This window comes from Monopterus albus, unplaced genomic scaffold, assembly GCF_001952655.1.
Source record: "Monopterus albus unplaced genomic scaffold, M_albus_1.0 scaffold61.1, whole genome shotgun sequence".
Classification (NCBI taxonomy): Eukaryota; Metazoa; Chordata; class Actinopteri; order Synbranchiformes; family Synbranchidae; genus Monopterus; species Monopterus albus.
Genome location: NW_018127941.1, coordinates 880,804 through 902,116, shown reverse-complemented (window position 1 = coordinate 902,116; position 21,313 = coordinate 880,804). Strand labels below are relative to the sequence as shown.

Genomic DNA, 21,313 nt, shown 5'->3' with positions numbered 1-21,313 from the left:
CAACTGCACAGATCTGCTGGATAACACGCCGCTGCACTGTGCAGCCTATCGAGGCCAGAAGCAGTGTGCTCTAAAGCTGCTCAAGAGTGGAGCCAGCCCCAGCATCAAGAACAAGCATGGTAAGGCCTATCAGCCAGAGCTGGCAGTCATTAGTGACGCCTGTCTTTAAAAGATAAGGCTTGCAAGATTTTGTTTTTCACAAAACCAACTCTGAATGTGTTCTGTAGAAGCTGAGTTGTCACTCCCAAAAAAAACACAAAATACACTTCAAAGAGTCACACTGTTGCTCAGATTGTTACGGCAAGCTGCACACCAACAGAGCAACTGGACTCAGTAATTGGCAGGACTCAAACTCAGGTCAGAGAGATATTTATTTGACAGAGTATGGAACGGAAAGGAGGTGGCGAGGATCAGGCGCGGAGCTGCCGGCGTGGGTCTCGGGTGATAGGGCCGCAGAAATGACTGGACCACTGGAGGAGCCGCCCGGGGTCGGAGGAGAGGTTTTGGCACTGCGTATAGAGCAGAGAAGGAGATTAAGAGAGGAGACAATAGGCAGATGAGGGTGTGATGAAGCTGAGCACAACACAGGTGACCTGCGTATAGAGGACTGCTGGCTCCGGGCTGGAGAGCGGGCTTGGAACCCAGCGCCGAGGTATGCAGACAGGAACAAGCGCCCACACTTAACTGACCCAGGCAATGGATGTGGACCCCAACCAACGATTGTCGCTCGACAGCAAGGCCCACGGAGACATAGGCGGCACCAGGCAGCAGCTCGAAACACAAGACACTCCTCCGTAATAAGTTCCAAAATAAACAGAAGATACTCCTTGGTAATGAGTTCAAAAATAAACAGAAGATACTCATTGGTAATGAGTTCAAAAATAAACAGAAGATACTCATTGGTAATGAGTTCAAAAATAAACAGAAGATACTCCTTGGTAATGAGTTCAAAAACAACAGAAGATGCTCCTTGGTAATGAGTTCAAAAATAACAAAAAGAGCTCCTCAGAAGTCAGTTCACCAAATATAACCAAGGTAAAGAAACTTACTCCAGTCGACACAGTGGAATGACACCAATATACCAGGGTAGGATGATCTTAGACGACATCAGGATCCAGGACAAGAAACACGCAAAGTCACCGGCAGGAGACTAAGAGATCGTCTGGCAGCGAGGACACACCAGCGCCGTGTTTAAGTTAATTGAGCGCAGGTGTGCCTCGTCGCCGGGAGCGTGTTCCTACGTGAGCAGGGGTGGAGTCGCTGATGGCCCCGGTAACAGCTGCCGAGGTGCCAGGGACGGCCTGATCCGCGGACGTAACACAGATTCAACTGTTTCTTCATTACAGTGAACTTGCTGCTGTAAATACTTATTTCCATGCTCCTTTGCAGCTAAAAATAGTCCTGTTTGAGTCACTTTGATTAAAAACTATAGTGCCCAGCTGTTAGAAAACTATTAGGCCTCTTTTAAAAATGAAGCTATACATTTATGACCCATTTTTAAAGCTCATACATTCAGTAGGAGTGAGTATGCTTGAGGCTGTGAGTCACAGAAAGGGAAGTGAACTTTGAAAGTACTCAGAGACAGACTGCTGCATTGTTGGTTTAAGTCTTCAGTAATAAAAGTATACAGCACCAGCTGTATCCTTTTACAAACCACACATTCCTCAAAGACGTCTGTGAGAAACATTATTTTTTCCTCACTTTATACCTCTGTTCCATACCCCACTTTACTTGTGTGTCCATAACAAATAGGCCAGACAGCATTTGACCTGGCCAGCGATACAGCAATGAAGCACGTCCTTACAGGCAGCGTTCATCGGGTAAGTGCTCAGCTGGTATTCAGCTTCCTAAGGTTAATTTGATTTGTTTTTTATTTTCTTCATGTTTTTCACCTGTGGCCCTAACAGGATATGACAAGACATGTCAGGAAGTACGAGGGACTCCTCTGGAAGGTAAAGTCTGGGAATTATTATCTCTGGTGGCTGAGAGAAGCCAGGTTATATCAGGCTGAGAAATTAACAGCAGAATGGAGAACATCTACTCAGCAGGTTGACATACTGCATTTATAGACTAATATCTTTCTGTGGTAACCACCACTAGCGACCCTTGGCACATGCAAGGAGTCGTGTGATCTGTTGCAAAGAGAAACATATTGATAGCAGCTTTAAGGACACAAAAGCAACAATGACGTCATCCTGCTAATAAGCATTGTTTGAAAGTGTATTGCTCTGTGTCACAGAGCTCCATTGGTGTCCAAAATCTACTGTGCTCCACCAGTAGAGTACAGTGATGTACCTTCATTATGATAAACACATGACTCAGTCCCACTAACACCAGGCTGGTGCCGGAAATACTAGTACACAACATGCATATTAATCCATATCTCAAAATAGCCTCAGTTGTAATTGCAACTTGGGTGTTAATGTGAGTGCTATTTAAAAGTCAGAAACAAGCAATTACAGCAGCTTCTGTATTACGTGACCACTATATTTGGAAACCCTAAGAATTTATTTCAGTTTCACTACCCACTGAGGTCATCAGTGAGGGAACAAGCATCTGTGTGCATTCAAACTGCTTGTGTTTATAGTATTTGCATTGTGTTTCTAAAATGAAAGTGCAGCAAATTCATGAATGTTTTTCCACTTGAATGTGCTGGGTGCCCTGTCAGCCACCGTTAAAATCAGAACAGGCTAAACAATAAGAGACATCACTGAAACTCGTTTGTATCTGGTCCTGCAGAGCTCGAGATTTTTTGGCTGGTGCTCCTACTGGGTCGTCCTTCAGGATGGGGTTTTATCCTGGTACTCAAAACAGTAGGTGCCACCACCTTGTCTGTGCTCCGTGAGTCACACTCGGTGATAGATAAATGAAAGTACTGTACACTTTTGATTAGAAACAGGCGATAAAGAAATAAGCTAACGAGAAGAATTATGACTTTGGTATCTCAGTTGAAAATGTGTCATATGTTTGACCTGCAAAAGAAAAAACCCCAGGAACATCTGTCTCTCATGTAAAGGTCAGATGCTGTTGCCAGTGTCAGAAGGCAAGGCTGTAAGTCCCTCACACATGCTCAGTGTTTGGTAAGCTGACATTTAATATCTGCCCTCAATTTTGTTGGCCACTGCATTGAATTTGTGTGCGTTTACTGAAACAAGGCATTATTTCTGATGTTCTCATTTTTAGATCCGAGCCAAAGATAACTGCTTTTTCACCATCAAGTGCTTTGATGACAGTGTGCATCACTTCAAAGTATCACCTAAAAATGACCCAGAGACAATGAGAAAAGTAGGTTTTGTTTTTCCTCTGGCTGTAATCTCAGTTGCTCTTCTGAAAGATCTGATCCGAAAGATATTTCTGCTTAATTGTTAACTTTTGTTGCATTCTCATTTATTGTTTATTCATAAAGACAAATAACTGAAGAGCTGGGCAGAGTGTGTAGCAGTATAACAGAGCACTGGGCGGAGCAGGGTGCATTGATTTGGAGTTTGATGCTAGTGCTACCTTAAATTACATACTCTAGCTTTAATGTAATTTTGGAGTTTTATAATCTCAAAATTGATTGTTTTCATCAAAAACTGTGCAAAGGTGAGTCACTTTTTTTACCTTGAATGAACTTGGTCACAAGAAGGCTATTATTAGCTTAAGTTACTGTGCCTGCTGCACATAAAGGCTGAACCTGTAATATGTAGGTGTCTGAGAGAAATTCAGAGGTAAATTTTTAGAGGTAGTTTGTGAATACTTCTTAGTAATGTGATACTCACTCTACCATGCTCCTCAATGGATTTATGTCTGGTTACACCTTGCAGCAGATGCACAGGGATGAGTGTGAATACACCTAAAGCTTATAGACCCATGGGGGTGACTCTACTGAGTTCAGCCCAAAAAGTAGAAATTCACTGGCAAAAAAAAAGAGACTGTAGGAGCAGTGAAAAGAAGAACAGACAGGAGGACAGAAAAATGTAGACCATGAAGAGCAAACATCAACAAATTAGTGCTGGAGCATTTTATTTTTGTATCTGAATTGCTATGACCTTTCATGTCTAAATGTTAATAATGTGGCGTTTTGGAAAATACACATTCAATTTCTAGTTGAGAGTTAGATGATAGTTGGATCAATATCACTCTCATGTCTGTACGTTAAGTATAAAGCTACAGCCAGCCACCACTGGAGACTGGAAATAGACTGTCCATGAATAACATCCTACCAGCACCTCTAAGACTAATTATCCCATTTATTCAGACCATATGACAGGTGATCTGTAAAAACACCTATTCACCGATTTATGGCGGTTTATGTTGCCATGCACCCTGTGGAAACCTAATGCTTCCAGCCAAGAAAAAGTCTGGGAAACGAGACTGCTTCGTATCTTGGCTATGAGTGTGTGTCAGTGTAAGTCGCTAAAGAAGTAATAAAAAGAAGGCTGCCAAAAATAATGTACAGTAAATGGACGCTGTTGGTGGTAAACGAATAGGGAAATACAGCTGGTTAGCTTAGCATAGCATAAAACAAAGAAACAGGTAAACTTGTGATTGTTACACTTAAGGTTTCGCATGGATTAAACAAAAACAGTAACTTTAGAGGTGCTGTTTACGGTCTTTGTGCTGTGTCAAACTTTATATTTAACAGAGTGGTATCAGCCTTCTCATCTGACTTTCCTCTAAATAAGGGAATTAGTCTATTTCCCAGGTCAAACTATGTCAAACAGATCTAAACAGTCATCAGTGTATATCCTAACTTCCTTTAAGTAATTAATGGATAGCTTTTATCAGAGTGGTAAATACATGTAATCTGTACAAATTCGCTGATTTTATCTAAAGCATGATGGCTGCAATTATATTTATGCTATTATGTTATAAGATGAGATTTCAGTTTTGGAGTGTTCTATCTGAAACCTGCTTGATCTAGAAAACCCAATTTTAAAATGTTTTGATATCACACATTTAGTATATCTTTGGGTTGCTTGTTATTTTTACTAATACAAGAGAATTTTTGTTTTTTATCTAGGATGTAAAAATGTTTAACCTAAATATCTCTAAAATCTTACCGTAAATTAGAGAACACTGTCTTCTAGGCATGGCTGGATGCCCTGGAGAAGCACTCTGCTTACAGCACACACTACTGCTCCCAAGAGCAGGGTGAGGAGGAGGAGGAAGAGGAGGAGGAGGAAGTGATGTCACTCGGGGAGCTAACGGACTCACTACAGGTGGTTCCAGAAATATATATGTGTATATATAGCATGTCAGCATAATGATCCATATTATTTTTGCCAAACTAGAAAGCGCTGGTCCTCCCACCCTTTGTGCTGCTTTTCTTCAGTCTGCTGTCTCCTCTTGTCTCTGTGAAACCAGGCAGCGGAGGCCAGCCAGAAGAAGCTGGAGAAGAAGGTGGCATCTTTCCTGTCCATGCTGAAAAATAATGGGCTGGCAGAAAGTAAAACCTGTTATTTCAGTGTCAGTTAGGTTTTTTTATATCTTGTAATGTGCACACAAGGGAACCTGACGGATTTGAACCATTCAAGAATGGAAATGAAAACTTTTATGATCAAAATTGTAATGATCATCAAGCAGCTTGAAATCAGCAGCACTGGTAGAATAATATCTGAAATTCTCATAAGAGTCTGCGCCACCTGTTGCTGTCGTCAGGGGCTTGCTATGCTTGTGGTTTCTAAAACCACAACTTGTTCTCTACATTTGCTTCAGTTTCTTTCTACTTTTTTAAGCGGATTGTGACTTTTTCATTCACCCTTTACTTTGTGCTGGCGGGTCTGTCATCAGTGTGCCTGTCCCCTCAGGTTTTCCATCAGCCCTACTGCAGAAGATGCAGGAAATCTGTGAGTTGTCCAGTGAGACCAGCTCCAGTCTCAATGTCTGCCTCAGGCTTTTCTCCAAACAGGAAGGGGTAAGTGTCAGCTTCGTGTCAGATGTGAGTTAGTTGCTGTGTGTCAGGTTTTCAGATTATCATCAGATAAGAGCACAGGATATATTTATATGTTTTACTAAGATCATAAACAAGACTGCGTTTTCGTATTAATGTGCTTATATTTAGAGGTATTCAGCGCTGAAACTTCTGCTGCCAACCAGTGTAAGAGAGGTAATTACAACAACATTTGAAAAACTCCACAGTTAATTTGTAACCAGGACATTGTTTCTGCAAAGATGTGTAACAACCCTTCCAGCTTCTGTAGATGAGAGCTAAGGAAGAAAACATTTTTTTTGTCATTTGATTGATCCTTTTACATATGCAGACTATAAATGCTATAATCAACAGAATCCTTATTTTCTGTGACATTCAGATATATAGAAGATGTAAAACAAAACATGTTTCTTAAGAAAGCACAGGCACAATTTACACCTCCTTATGAAAGCGGCCCAGTGGAATGCAATGATTACAAGCTGTCAGACGGGTTTTCTTTGTGCATGATTCAATGGATTTGATTATAATGGAAGGATTCAGTGGATAGATTACATTCCTCCAGCAAAGAAAAAGTGATACAATGTAAAACATTATATAGTTTTAAACATCATAATACTTGAATAAACACAGTGTTTACATGGTGATTCACTTGAAAGGCTTTGCATAATAAGATACATCTACATTTTGGGCGTGTCTTATCCATGTGTGAAAAAGTTATGAATGGCTTGTGAACCTAAATATCATTGCAGCAATTTCTTGTGACAAAGTCAGACGTCGCTGAGAGGCTGAGCTCAGGCCTTGTTTATTGAATGTCTGTCGTGCTACCAAAAATATGTTTTATCATTTTCATTAAGACACAGTGAAGAGACAATAAAAATATAAGAAAGTATAAATGTCCCAAAAAGACAATATATTCAAAAATAAATACAAAAACGGCAAGAAAATGCCAATATAAACTATGTGTATGTATGATACTTTGAAAAAGCTAATGAAGCTAATGAAAAGTCTTCTTTCATTGTGTCCAAAGTGTAAATCCAGTAATGTTCCCAATGTGTAAGTCTTGAAATAATTTCTCCACCTCTAGGAGAACATTTAACATTCAATATGGATGAACTGCAAGGTAGCTGCTGATTCATGATTAAATTTCATAAAAAGATTTGCAGTAACATACTGCAATCCTCATTCTTAGAACGAATGGCTGCTTTATGTTCAGCAATGCACAACCTTAAGGCTCTTTTAGTTTGGCCTACATAGACCATGCCACATGGACATCTAAGCATTAATAAAACTGGTGATATTAAATCTCTTGCCAGTTTGTGGATGAAAGAAGACTTTACTATATATTGTATGTAGTATACATGTTGTCACAATGTACACAATTTCCACACTTGTAGTTACCCAGACAGGGATCAGGAATCCAAGCGGTCGAAGGTTTAGGGGGAAGCATGTTGTGTATGATGCTATCTCCTTTGTTATGAGCTCTCTTAAAACTGTAGACTGGTAGTTTAGGGTCACTTGACACAATAGGCCAGTGTTTTAAAATAATGTGTCTAATTTGTCTGGCCTGTGGATTATAAGAAGTAGAGAACACCAGCCGAGATGTAGATCCGAGATGGAATTCTTAAGAATTGAATTAGCATTAGATAGAGCTGAAGTAGCATGAAAAATGCTTCTTAAATGGAGTTTACATACAACGGACACATTTATATTGTCCCATGGTACATTTGCATTTTAATATTGTCCACCATGAGCGTTCAGTGCTACATATGTGCAAGTTCTTTTGTATAAACAAGTGTATATGGTTACGTTTTTATGATTTGAAGGTTAGGCATATGTGAGAAAATGCGACTGGGATGAAATGGATATGTAGAGCTTTAAAAGGAACCAATATAGAGAGAATTTATGTAAATTGTTGACTGAATTTAAAACAACACTCACATAAAATCTGTAGCATATATCAAAGAGTGCCTATCTAATTTTCATCCAAATCACAATCTCCTATTTCAGTTTTGTAGGTCCTCATTAAAGATCTCAGAGCGAGATGGTCTTTTTTTTGTTGTTGTTTTATCTTTATGTTGCATAATGTCCTGTCACCCCTATTGTTCATTTGCGACCCTTTCCAAACCAGATGTCACATTAGAGTGAGAATCTGTCACTGACTACTCCCTGCTCATTGTACTGATAATAGTAGACCTAGTGCTTTTGATGCACTGCAGGGTCTGAATGCACTGCTGAGTGCATTGTTGAGTTGTTGAATACATAAATCAAGGCATGTTAACATGTCCGTGCAGATTCTCAGTCATCCAGGTCATAGTAAGCTGAGAAAAAAAAATCAACTGGACTAGATTTTTAGGTTGAAGATGTTTCACATATCATCCAAGAGGCTTCATCAGTTCTGCCCGACTGGCGTTGAGTCAGTAACACAACTTGTCATCCATCTACAACTCTGTTTTGAGATCTCTGCCCAAATATGTCCATCCTAATTCAGACCAGGACAATAGGCGTCAGTCCCCATGTGAGGGTTCAAAGACGGGTAACGACGCTCACTGATACCAGACCCTAATGACTGAGTCATTACAGGACATTGTTGGCCTTCAAAGGACTGAAACACCACCGATGGGGATAAATATCTCCGACTCAACGCCAGTCGGGCAGAACCGATGAAGCCTCTTGGATGAGAGGTGAAACGTCTTCAGCCTAAAAACCTAGTCCAGTTGATCTTTTTTTTTTTTTTTTCTATGTTTTTTCAGTTTACTATGACCTGGATGACTGAGAATCTGCACAGACATGGTAACATGCCTTGATATATGTATTCAACAACTCAACGATGCACTCAGCAGTGCATTCAGACCCTGCAGTGCATCAAAAGTTATTTTTCAAGGCATGTTAACCTTCACGCATTAGTACACAGATTCAGACAGTCCTGTCTGTTTGACACCTGCTGGTTTCTGCCTGTAGAACATGAAATTTGCATATTAACATTGACAAGAGTGTTGAATACCAAAGTCTGAATTATTAAAACCACTAGGTGTTTCGGTCTTGACGAGCATGTGAACCATGTTTTCTCCTCCCACTCGCATTCACTAACACAGCTTCATCTCACAAACAAGATAGCTGAATTTCTTTGGGATCTTTAGAAGCACTGCTTATGTGTCCATGATACCAAAACCATTTGAATGTTTTCAGTTTAAGACCCAGTACAGTGCTTTCAGGATTTACACCTGGGCCGGGTCTCAGTCACTCAGCTATGCAGCCTTTTAAACTGTGTTCTGCAGAGACAGAGTGTACATAGAAAGGCTCACAGAATCATAGAGCTCACCATGAATAGACTTGGTCTCAATAGGAAACTCTCAAACATGTACAGTGTATCTCAGTCTACATGTGACGGCACACAGCGGGAATGAAGCAATGGGGCCTGTTCTCATTCTCCCTGCCAAGGAGAGACACTGATTCACTTCCAGCTCCTGCAGTGCTGGCTTGCACTTTAGGGACACATGTGGAGGGGTCAGGCAACAAGAATTTCCTCTTTAAAGTTCTGTATATTGCAGTAATGGCAAATGATCAGTAGTCTGGCATTGTACAGCACTTTCTCTCCACTTCGCCCTTCCTGATCCAGTCCTGATTAGCGTTTTACAGATAATGATTTATCATGAATTTTCCCTCTTTTGTTTCTTTGGCAGCCCAAAGTAAAACACTTCCTTTTTAGTGATCTCTGAGTTTATATTTACACATCAGTGGGAAAAGATTGTTTGTTACAGTGCAGATGAAAAATGAGCACATTTTCATATCATCAACACTAATTCTTTGGCCAAATGGAAGGTTTGGTTAATAGTTTATATCTGAGTCCATTACCTGTCATTTGATTCCCTCTTGTCTTGTCCATGGGAATCATGTTCCTCAGCAGGCAATTTGAGATAACGGTATCAAGGCAGCTGTCCTCTGTTACGGATAAACATGGCTCATTGTTCTCAGCGCCACCTCTGTCTCTGTCCATGGGTCTGATCATGAGAGGACAGTTGCAGGAGGGAGGATCGGTCAGTCAACATGTGATTTATTTGCAGACCCACTGGTATCACAGCCAGTCTGATAGTTATGTGCATTTGTCTGCTTTTTGTAATGAGAGTTGTAATAAAATATTCATGATTGGTAGACACTTATTTGTCTTTACTTATCAAATGATGAAGATAGAATTCTTGTTGGTTAATGTTTCTGTGAGTCATTAGTCTCTTTCTTTGTGCATGTGTGTGGTGAGCTCAGGTGCGCAGTCTGAAATTGGAGCAGGAGGTGGGGAAGAATAAGATCCTCTCTGAAGCGCTGCAGACTCTGGCCACAGAGCACCACGAACTTGAGCAATCCATCGTCAAGGGGTCTTCACCGCTGAGCGAAGATAAGTTCCACGAAGCTCTGTCTGGTGAGTTAACAACTTATCGAACGCAATCAGGAGATGCAGGAGATTCAGTGAGCTCCCACTCCCGTTCACCTGTAAGCACAGTGGAATGCTTTCTCCTGCCAGTGAATGTCTTTGAATACATAGAATGAGTTAAGTTAATGATCGGGACTACATCGTTTGAGTTGATGATAGCCAGTTTGTATAATTATAAAGAACAATATTTGCTTGTTTGGAATCAGTTTTTGTCTGGTATATTAGGAGAAAAGTTTCATAGAAGTTAATAGGAGTGTAACAATATTTCACGTTGAGGTAAAAACTGTCTTGCAACATAATAGAACCAGAGCGCAGTGTGATGGCAAAGTGATGTACATTCACATTAAGACAACTCCCTGCTGTGTTTTAATGCACTGTGTTGCTTGGAGAATGAGAGTTCGCAACAGGGAGTGTTGTAGGCATGTACGATGCAATCCGTAGTGGCTTCATTCACGTTTTTAACCCATGAGTTTCTGTTGTGTGTTGGTTACTCATGCTGCTAACATGGTTTACTCTGTCTTAGCCCCAGTTCTCCCACCAGTGTGTCTGATAAATAAAAAAAAACACAGTTTACGATCCAATACTAATGAAAATATATAGTATGTTGTTAAATTGCTTTAACCGTGGCTCAATTTTGATAGTGAATAGCAGTGAATGCTCATGCAAACAAGGTAAACAAAAGAGCCTTCTTCCCATGAGCATCCACATCCTGATCGTCCCCCATACGTTACTGGTCAATGCAGAGCCTTTGCCAGATAAACATTTTTTGTAAATGTCTCTTATTATCATTTTTAAAGAACTGCAACCAAGAGAGTGGAACACTTCACAGTTGAAAAATGAACTTGTCAGTCCTCTAGAGGAAAAAACTATGTTGTGGCAACACTGTTTCTAAATGACCTCAAACACTTTTTTTGGAATTTCATAATTATTGGCTGAGATACTATATACACAGATACCAATATATCTGCAGTAAGCTAATATTGGTCAATATATCAGCCAGGCTCATTTATTTGTCTAGCACTAATTGTTATCATGCATGTGGTGATACTGGTTTTAATGTTAGACAGTAAAAGATATCTACAGGTACTGGGATAAACTGATTTTATTACATTCATCTTTTGATTTCTATTCTATTCTACCTGACAGCTGTACTCACTTGGTAATGGTCTGTTTTGCCTCTTTCTTTAAAAAAAAAAAATTGTCTTTAAGAACAATTCATGGCCACTTGACAGTAAATCATCTCCATGTGCCCATTAGACTCAGACTCAGAGCTCTCCCTGAGCGGCTTTGAGACGGTGGCCAGCCAGTCGTTTGAGGAGGACGAAGAGGAGGAGGGTGAAGGCTCTGTCATGTTAAGCAGTCCTAGCAGCAACCCCACCACCATGTTGTGGGGGGATCACCATGGTGACAAGGATGAGACTCAAACCAATGGGACCACAAAGCATAGGTCAGCGGAGCTGTTTGGATGAACAACAAAGGGCCTGTATCTTCATATCAGACTGTTATTGTTGTTGTGTTTTTTTTCTTCCTTTGCTATAATATATCACTGGTACATTACCCAGCTCAGTCTGAGTGTTCTCTTTTCTCAGTGATCTTTTTTTTTTTTCATTTTTATGTCCTCCCTCAGGTGTTTCCACCTCAGTGTGAATAATTCAGAGTCAGGGCCAGCCTGGTTAAGGCAAGAGAAAGCAAAAAAACAGAGCTCTATGCTGGAGCTGTTAAATATTAATATGGTCGAAGTGCGGTGCAATAATCAGTGTGTAGTATGATCCCATGTTGTTTAGATGCACATTGAATTTAAACATTATGTCAGTGCCTCATGTATTTTTACATGGTTTAAACATTATATTCTTGTGATTGTAAATATAGAATCCAAGCTCCAGCTTTTACCGTAGTTTGACCTGGCTGATCCTCTGGATCTGTTGTACTTAATAAGAGCTGCTAATGAATGAATCCAAGGCAGCCAACCACCATTGTTACCGGTGTTGATTGTACCTCTGGGCTCTCTTCCAGAATGGCACACAGTGCATTAAAGGCTTTTGTTGACTGTATTCACTTGAATACCATATGACACCTGTAGCTATTATATGTCTGATACATTTACTGTAATGACAAATTTCTGTATTTCAAGCACTAATACAAAGTCAAAGCTAATCCATCATATGGGTCCTATAGAGGTAATACAATTGTCTGTTAATGTGTCATTTTAGGACCAGTTTACCTGCACCAATGTTTTCAAGAAATGACTTCAGTATTTGGAGTATCCTGAGAAACTGCATTGGAATGGTGAGAATAGTGTTCATATTGTTAGGCTTTGTCGGCAGCACGGCTTTATGAATGGCGATATCATGCAGTCAGACGATCCACTATAGTCTAGACTGAAATATTTCAACAGCTACTGGATGGATTATGACGTTTTGTACTGATATTAATGGTTATCAAAGAACAAATCAAACTTTGGTGATTTTTAGTGAAATGTGTAGATAACTGTTGGATGGATTGGATGGAAATGTGGTACAAACACAAGTTCCTTTCATGATGAATTGTAATCATTTTAGTTACCTAGCACAACCAGTTTGTTGAATACTTTTGTTTATGGCCATGTACATTGGCACCCCTGCATTTCTATCAGATAATGCACCACTTCTCTCAGAAAATTGTTGCAATAACAAATTCTCACGTTTATTTCTTTTGTTTGCACTGGAACAACACAAAAGACCAGAGTAAAAAATGCTAATTTGATACATTTCACACAGAACTCCAAAAATGGACTTGATAGAATTATTGACACCTTTGCAAATTATCAGAAATGGTTCTATTTCAAGCATGTGATGCTCCTTTAATGTTCTGTGGACAGAATAGACTAAGATAGAGCTTTTTGGTTGAGCACATCATTTCACTGTTTTCAGAAAACAGCCTTCAAAGAAAAGAACACGGTCCCTACAGTCAAACATGGTGTAGGTTCACTGATGTGTTGGGATTGCTTTGCTGCTTCAGGCACTGGATGTCTTGACTGTGTGTATGGCATTATGAAATGAATTCTGAGGCACAATGTAGGGCCCAGTGTCAGAAAGTAGGGTCTCCGTCAGAGGTCATGGGTCTTACAACAGGATAATGACCCAAAGCAGACTTCAAAAAGCATCAAAAATGGTTTCAGACAACACGCTGGAGAGTTCTGATGTGGCCAGCAATGAGTCCAGATCTAAATCCCACCTGTGGGGAGATTTCATAACAGCAGCTGGGAGAAGGAACCCTTCAAATCTGAGAGCCCTGGAGCAGTTGGCAACAGAAGAGTGGTCCAACATTCCAGTAGAGAGGTGGAAGAAACTCACTGATGGTTACAGAACAATTGATTTCAGTTATTTTGTCCACAGGGTGTGCTACCAAATATTAAGTTGAGGGTGTCAGTAATTCTGTTCAGTCCATTTTTGGAGTTCTCTGTGGAATTTATCAGATTTGGCTTTTTTATGTTGTTCCAATTCAAACAAAAGAAATAAACATGAGAAAACCAAGTAATTTGTGACTGCAACTGTTTTCTGGGAGAAGTGGTGTGTTGTCTGACAGAAATGGAAGGGGCCCAGTATTTTGAGACGTGACTGTACATGCAACATGAATGACATTCATCAGCCTTAGCTGTACTTGATTTTTAGAGCCAATTAATAAACTGAAAGTGGCTGGATTAGTATAATAATGTATCAGATGACTGTGAAAATATTGCAAAGTGAAATTGGTTAATCTGAGCTTTATGGTGTTTTATAATGAGTTTCAGCTCATTTAGCAGCTAAACATGCAGATATTTCTCTCATGAGCTGGTGGAGACCAAAACGGAGCTAAAAGAGATGGCGATGTTCACATATAGCTCAAAGTGCCACAACCTCACAAAGCCGCTTGCATGGCTGTAGAAACTTGTTCACTAGTGTGCCGAGTATTACTGTGTAGGCTACTTTATTTCCAGATTATGCCATGAAATAATCAAAAACCTCTTTTATTTGAAGACTTTCTCATGCAGCAGAAAATGGTACATTAGACAAACCCTCCATTTACATGTGCTGTATTTTTTGACACAAGCAACATCCAAATGATGTGTGTGCATGCATTAGTGTAGTCTTTTCCACACTGAATATATTTATTATACTTGTCTTGTGAAGGGATTTAATTTTCTCTGTGTAATAAAACCTTGTCCCTCATTTGCTCTTCTTGTCTATTTCAGGAACTGTCCACGATTACAATGCCAGTCATTTTCAATGAGCCGCTCAGCTTCCTGCAGCGTCTGACAGAGTACATGGAGCACTCATACCTCATCCATCAGGCCAACACCTCGTCAGACTCCATTGAGAGAATGAAGGTAGTACAGTCTAACTTCCTGGACATATCGTGCAAATGAATTAGGCCACATTCTGACTGAGTTTCAAAGGTGTGAAAAACTTTAGCCATATCTATTCGTGTCTACGGAAGATTGCATTGACCGCAGCCAGCACCATACAACAGTGCAGCCCCACGCAGTGAAGAAGTTGGATGTGGTTCAACCTTTGTAGCACCATCATTCGGCAAAGGCGCTACATTGACCATTCACGTATAGGGTACGATCGAAACGTGGATATCCACGGGAAGAGGACTCTTTTGTTTACCATGTTAGCATGAGCATTCACTGCTATTCACCATCAAATTTGGGCCACAGTTAACACCCCATAATAATATGCCATGCATTTTTGTTGGTACTGAATGTTAAACTGTATTTTTATGCCTCTACGTGGGCGAGAGCCGCAGCCCTTCGAGTTGTATGTCTGTCCATATGTCCATCTTGTTCTTGTGAACATATCTCAGGAACACCTTGAGGAAATATTTTCAAAATTGGCACATGTGCACTTGGACTCAAATATGAACTGATTAGATTTTGGTGGTCAACGGTCAAGGTCAGTGACCTCAGCTCAGTCCCATACCCATTAATTTGACTGGTTGGTATAGACACACCACCACAAAGCAGTAATTCTAGTTCATTACATTCCAATTAATTGTAATTGTAATCATTGTAATAAGTTGACCTGTTGTCTTAATAAAAATGATAAAACATATTTTTGGTAGCACGACAGACATTCAATAAACAAGGCCTGAGCTCAGCCTCTCAGCGACGTCTGACTTTGTCACAAGAAATTGCTGCAATGATATTTAGGTTCACAAGCCATTCATAACTTTTTCACACATGGATAAGACACGCCCAAAATGTAGATGTATCTTATTATGCAAAGCCTTTCAAGTGAATCACCATGTAAACACTGTGTTGATGCACACTTGGTAGAAATTAGGTTAGCAGCATGACTAACCAAAACACAACAGAAACTCACAGGCTGGAAACATGAATGAAGCCACTCACGCTGACTCGTCACAACATGGCCAAATACAATAACTACAATACCCCCCCTCCACCCCCAATCAATGCAGCTCCTTTCATAAAAACACAACACCATTCAGTCTGAACACACATTAAACCGCCTCAAATATTGGCATATTTTTGCTGTATTATACCTTTACTTGTAAATTTAATGTGCATGATTATACACAATTATCTGCCATTGACAGTGTGTGGCTGCGTTTGTGGTGTCCTCTGTGGCTTCCCAGTGGGAGCGGACAGGTAAACCCTTCAACCCCCTGCTCGGAGAAACCTATGAACTGGTCAGGTAAGTGGGATTATACAACTTATGTTATACATGGATGCATGGATGTTAATGTTATATATTTACTCATCATGTCAGCTACGTGTTAATCTGTCCTCTAACACTCCCACTTTGATACCTGCTGTTTCCCTGGTCTCCTAGAGATGATCTTGGCTTCAGGGTCATATCAGAGCAGGTGAGCCACCACCCTCCTGTCAGTGCCTTCCATGCTGAAGGCCTGAAGCAAGACTTTGTGTTTCATGGATCCATCTATCCCAAACTCAAGTTCTGGGGCAAGAGTGTGGAAGCTGAGCCAAAAGGCACCATCACACTGGAGCTGCCCAAGTACTGGTTTATTTAACACAAGAAGGTTACAGACACCAAAGTTGACCCTCTGTGTGAGTGGTCTGTAGGTTTAATCACACATCACTATTTGGAGCTGGTGCATTTTCCCTAAGCTGTTTTTTCTTCCAGGTACAATGAAGCCTACACATGGACAAATCCTACATGTTGTGTTCACAACATTATTGTGGGCCAGCTATGGATTGAGCAGTATGGAAATGTAGAGGTGATCAACCACAGGTAAAAAAAAAAAAAAAAATCAGTAATTACAATGTTTGACCACATGTGTTAGACTACTCTAAAGATTATAAGTTTAGATATTTATGAAGAAGTCAGATAAAGCTGATATAATTACTTTGAGGCACTCTGGCAAAGAGGAAGATGGACAGAGCAGAAGAGGATGTACTGTATGATTCACCCAGCAGAGAGTGAGCGCCTAATATGCTGTTTGTCACCCTTTTCACCTAGAACTGGAGAAAGGTGCTTTCTGAAATTCAAACCATGCGGTCTTTTTGGCAAAGAACTGCATAAGGTCGAAGGATATATTCTGGATAAAAGGTACAGTTTACGCTGATGTTTACAAAAGTCATTTGAATAATGGTGGGGGATACTGAAATTCTTGCCCCGCTACCCTTGTTAATCACGGTTTTGCATATTGCAACATAAGACATGAGTGTCTGAAGAGTTCTCCTCGGTATTATCTGGGATCATAGTCATTGGCACATATTGCCACATTAATGTATGACCGAGGCCTACCAAAACATATTCTTTCATACCTCCATATTTTAAAGCAAATATGATTAAGTAAGCTGTTTAAATATGCTTCATTTTAAAATCAGGACTTAGAAAGTTAAGTAGGCTGGTAGAGGTCACCGTGCTGATTTCATTTATTGGTGTGACATCAGAACCCATTATAAAATCAAATCATCCTGCAAATTATCAATTAAAAATTCACCCAGTTAATAATTCATTGTCATCATATCCAGCTCTGCACATGGGCTTTAGTGGACAATGGAAATAAATAAAGAAAAGACAACTAAAAAACTAAGAAGGCAGCTAACATGTTACCGAAACACATAAAGTAACTATTTGTCAAAGGACAAGCAGTTTAACAGCTCCAGTGATGACATATGAAGGACTGGACACAAATATTGTGCATGACCACAAGAAAAAGATATGCACCATGAAATACACAGATACACAGGGAGATGTGCCACCTAACTCCCCTCATTTACAAAGTGACACTGGGGGGAGTTACATGGCAACACGAGATGCTGGTAATGAGTGGAGAGATCAGAAAATCATGCTTGCTCACACTGCATGATGTCTGCTGTTGCTTGTGTGTGTGATCTGGCTTTTTAACTTCTTTTTAACAGAGAATGTTTCCTGCACCTGAAAATTCAACAGTGTGGTGCCACACATGGAAGTGTTTATCTTGATTTATGGAACTTTTCTTAGCCAGGAAGTTCTTATCTGTTGAAACTCTAGTGCTAAAACAGCAACATTATTATCTGGTGCATGTGCCTGAGGATAATTGTGTGTGTGTGTGTGTGTGTGTGTGTGTGTGTGTGTGTGTGTGTGTGTGTGTGTTTTTCACAGCAAAAAGAAGCTGTGTGCTCTCTATGGAAAGTGGACAGAGTGTCTATACATCATCGACCCTGCTGCCTATGAAGTACATAAGAAAAGTGATCAGAAAGGGGCAGAAGAAAAAAAAGGCAGCAAAGCAGTAAGAACTGTTTATCTACTGAACAGAGGAGAATCATCAGTTAATTATTCTGATTCACTGTGTGAAGAATCATATCAGGGCCAACAACAGAAAAGTCCAGTTGAAAATATCAGATGCTAACAACCATAATTAATACTGTTCTGCCAATAAGCATAAAGTAATACTGATCCTGCTGACAGCTTAATTAATATGTAAACTTGTCTTATATCTTCATTTTGTGTTTACAGGGCTGCAGTGAGACTCAGGAGGAGGTTCCCTCACCAGCTGCAGACACTGTGGACGTGATCCCTGGCAGCCAGCTGCTGTGGAGAATCCCTCCCAGACCAGTCAACTCTGCCCAGGTATTACTGGCTAATGTACACAAGACTGTAGTCTCAAAATTGCAGTAGGAGGTGATTTGTACAATATTTTAATATAGATTTTTTTTTTTTTTGCAGATGTACAGCTTCACATCCTTTGCAATGCAGCTGAACGAGCTGCATAAGGAGATGGAGGGAGTCATTCCTCAGACAGACTCCAGGCTGAGACCAGACATACGAGCTATGGAGAACGGTGATATTGGTACTAATTGTTGGTAATTTACTGAAGAAGAAAAAAAAAAGATCTTCTAACTGCAGTCTGATACACTATAATGTTGTTATTCAAATAGACTTTGCCAGTGAGGAGAAGAAAAGGCTTGAAGAAAAACAGAGAGCTGCTCGCAAAAACCGCTCCAGATCTGATGAAGAGTGGAAGACGAGGTGAGGATGTGGACTGGAGAACTCACTGCTTAAAATGTCTTGATGTTTAATATTACAAAGATTAGATTATAAATATATAAAGTTGCTATTTCCTATTAAACATAATTTAGCAAATTAATAAAACAACTTGAATATGACTAAAGTGTGACAGTTGTCAACTCTGTTTTGTTAAGCTTGGTAAGATGAACATGCATTCAAATAACTTGTACACATTTTTTAATTGTGGTTGAATCCAGTTTATTTCTTTGATGCTGCAATTTTATCATCTCTATCTATACTGTCTCATGCTTTTTGCATTGAAATTCTTAAGCATATCTGCATTTTCTCTTCACTTGTGCTATTTTTCTGTTGCACGCTCGCTTTGATGCTAAGGAGTCCTTTCCTGGGCCCAAGGTTAGAGCCGATGTGATGTGATCGTGTGACCTTGCAGTCTCAGCGTTTCTAAACACTTACTGTTCTCTTAATGTTTTCATTAACTGTGTCCTGCTCCCTGTTGCATAGGACACAGAATTACTGATGATGAAGAATCAATGTATAGACAGTATATTTAATCAGCTCTCTCTTCCGCCAGCATGACAGCTCCACTTTCTGGCACTAGATGGAATTATTCAAACACCACAGGAGCTCTTTGACTAAATTATTTCTTTCCTTGCTTTCAAGCACAGAGATAGAGTAACACTAATTTTGTTTTAGCCAAAAGCAAATGATCACAACAGTCATTTGTCATGAAGATTACCCATAACCTTGTGATGTGATGATGTGTGTCTGCTGTGTTTTCAGGTGGTTTCAACAGGGACAGAACCCTCACACCAGCTCCCAGGACTGGCTCTTTACTGGTAGCTACTGGGACAGGAAATACAACCAGCAACCAGACATTTACTAAGGGACATTTTGTGCATAGAGAAATTAACACTGTGCAGTGTCCTCTGTACAGAGCAACATTAATACTTTTTTTTTTTTTAAATAAATACAGTAACAATAAGAAATATGCAAACTGCTTGGCCTTAATCTACTTTATGATGGTAAAACTGTGCATAAAAAGTCCATTGTCAATATTTAAACATTATTAAATGTAAAGTTGTTAGATAATGTTTTTAAATGTAGCATTTGTATTTTCACTGAGGTCAGATTGTTTCTGTTCACAATGGACTTTTAGCACAGTAGAGAGGTGCTATTGCAAAGGACTTCATGGTTTTAGTGTCTTTGTTCTTTTTTAAATATTCATAATAGTGTTCTCTCTCAAAATGTATATCTGTGTATAGTCAATCATCAGTGACCTCATCTTGTCATTCAGTCAGTGGATGCCACTTCTCCTCATGTATTTTCCTTTGTAAAGAAATCAGGCCTACAAAACGCACCGATCAGGCATAACATTATGACCACCTGCACATCTCTATGTGCTTCAATGCAACACGTCTGCCTTAACATCTGTGTTTATGAATCTCAAAATGTTTCATTTTTTGGTGAGATTGTCATAAATGTATAAATTCAATTATAGATTCATTATTGAGGTCATAGTTAAAGGTGCTGTTGTAGTGAACTACATTATATTCAGAGGTGTTCCTAATATCTATATTTTAAATATCATTTCAAATATGCACAGATAAAATTACTTTAGAATCAGAATCAGAATCTCCTTTATTGGCCAGGTGTGTGGGACACACGAGGAATTTGACTCTGGTACATCGGCTCTCAATGTGCATGTACATGTCCTTATGTAAGGGGCAAGTAAACGAGGATAAGGCTAGGAATTAACTGTGAATTATGTGTCTCTTGTGCCCAATACATAATAAAGCACACCAAGAAATTGAGCTCTGTAAAAATATGTATTATTGTTTTTGAAAATATAAAATCTGTGTATTACAATAATAATCATAGTTGGTTTGGGATCATAAGGCCAAAAGATATCAACAGTTACATTTTAAGGCATTTTTCTTCCATATACAGCATTAAAAATGTTTTCTTGCACTTCTAATAACATATCAGTATATTCGTATATATAGTATTTTACCATTCATGTGTAGTGTGTTTTGGATGCAAGACTAATTGCAAAGAAAGCAAATGGAGTTCTGGCTTGCATTTGGTTCTCAACCTAGAGACTAGGATGAGCCAGTGGAGCCAGCTCTCACAAATAATTAATAAAAGGAAAAATGCAAAGCATTTACTCAAGTACTGAAGTACAATTTTGATGTATTTGTACTTTACTCGAGTGTCTTCATTCCCTGCTACTGCATACTACATTTTAGAGGCACTACAGGTTTTGATGCTAATACTTTAGTACCTTTACTTAAGTAACATTTTGAATGTAGGACTTTACTTGTAACGGAATGCTTTGGCACTGTGGTATTGCTACTTTTGCTTAAGTGTGGGATCTGAGTACTTCTTCCACTGATTCAAAGGATGCTGTGCTCTCTGATCGGGATGATAAGGAGAATATGCGAAACTATGAAGCAGAGTATATGTGGGAATAATGGAACTTAAGTTAAAGCTAAATGACATACTGTAGGCATCCATTAC

The 21,313-nt window shown here is 39.6% G+C and overlaps 1 protein-coding gene across 1 annotated transcript in view; it reads left to right on the top strand.

The window, feature by feature from the left end:
* osbpl1a (oxysterol binding protein-like 1A) overlaps positions 1-20,288 on the top strand; it is a 24,168-nt gene extending 3,880 nt beyond the window's left edge. Inside the window, exons 7-28 of the mRNA XM_020603347.1 lie at positions 8-119; positions 1,753-1,820; positions 1,908-1,952; positions 2,740-2,813; positions 3,017-3,080; positions 3,184-3,285; positions 5,073-5,204; positions 5,350-5,431; positions 5,793-5,899; positions 10,172-10,325; positions 11,595-11,784; positions 12,548-12,623; positions 14,548-14,682; positions 15,915-16,012; positions 16,151-16,333; positions 16,463-16,570; positions 16,799-16,888; positions 17,930-18,056; positions 18,284-18,397; positions 18,494-18,617; positions 18,706-18,796; positions 19,577-20,288. Coding sequence (XP_020459003.1) covers positions 8-119; positions 1,753-1,820; positions 1,908-1,952; positions 2,740-2,813; positions 3,017-3,080; positions 3,184-3,285; positions 5,073-5,204; positions 5,350-5,431; positions 5,793-5,899; positions 10,172-10,325; positions 11,595-11,784; positions 12,548-12,623; positions 14,548-14,682; positions 15,915-16,012; positions 16,151-16,333; positions 16,463-16,570; positions 16,799-16,888; positions 17,930-18,056; positions 18,284-18,397; positions 18,494-18,617; positions 18,706-18,796; positions 19,577-19,679 — 2,379 coding nt within the window. The 3' untranslated portion in view covers positions 19,680-20,288. The remainder of the gene's footprint in view (positions 1-7; positions 120-1,752; positions 1,821-1,907; positions 1,953-2,739; positions 2,814-3,016; positions 3,081-3,183; positions 3,286-5,072; positions 5,205-5,349; positions 5,432-5,792; positions 5,900-10,171; positions 10,326-11,594; positions 11,785-12,547; positions 12,624-14,547; positions 14,683-15,914; positions 16,013-16,150; positions 16,334-16,462; positions 16,571-16,798; positions 16,889-17,929; positions 18,057-18,283; positions 18,398-18,493; positions 18,618-18,705; positions 18,797-19,576) is intronic.
* Positions 20,289-21,313: the final 1,025 nt, after the last annotated feature.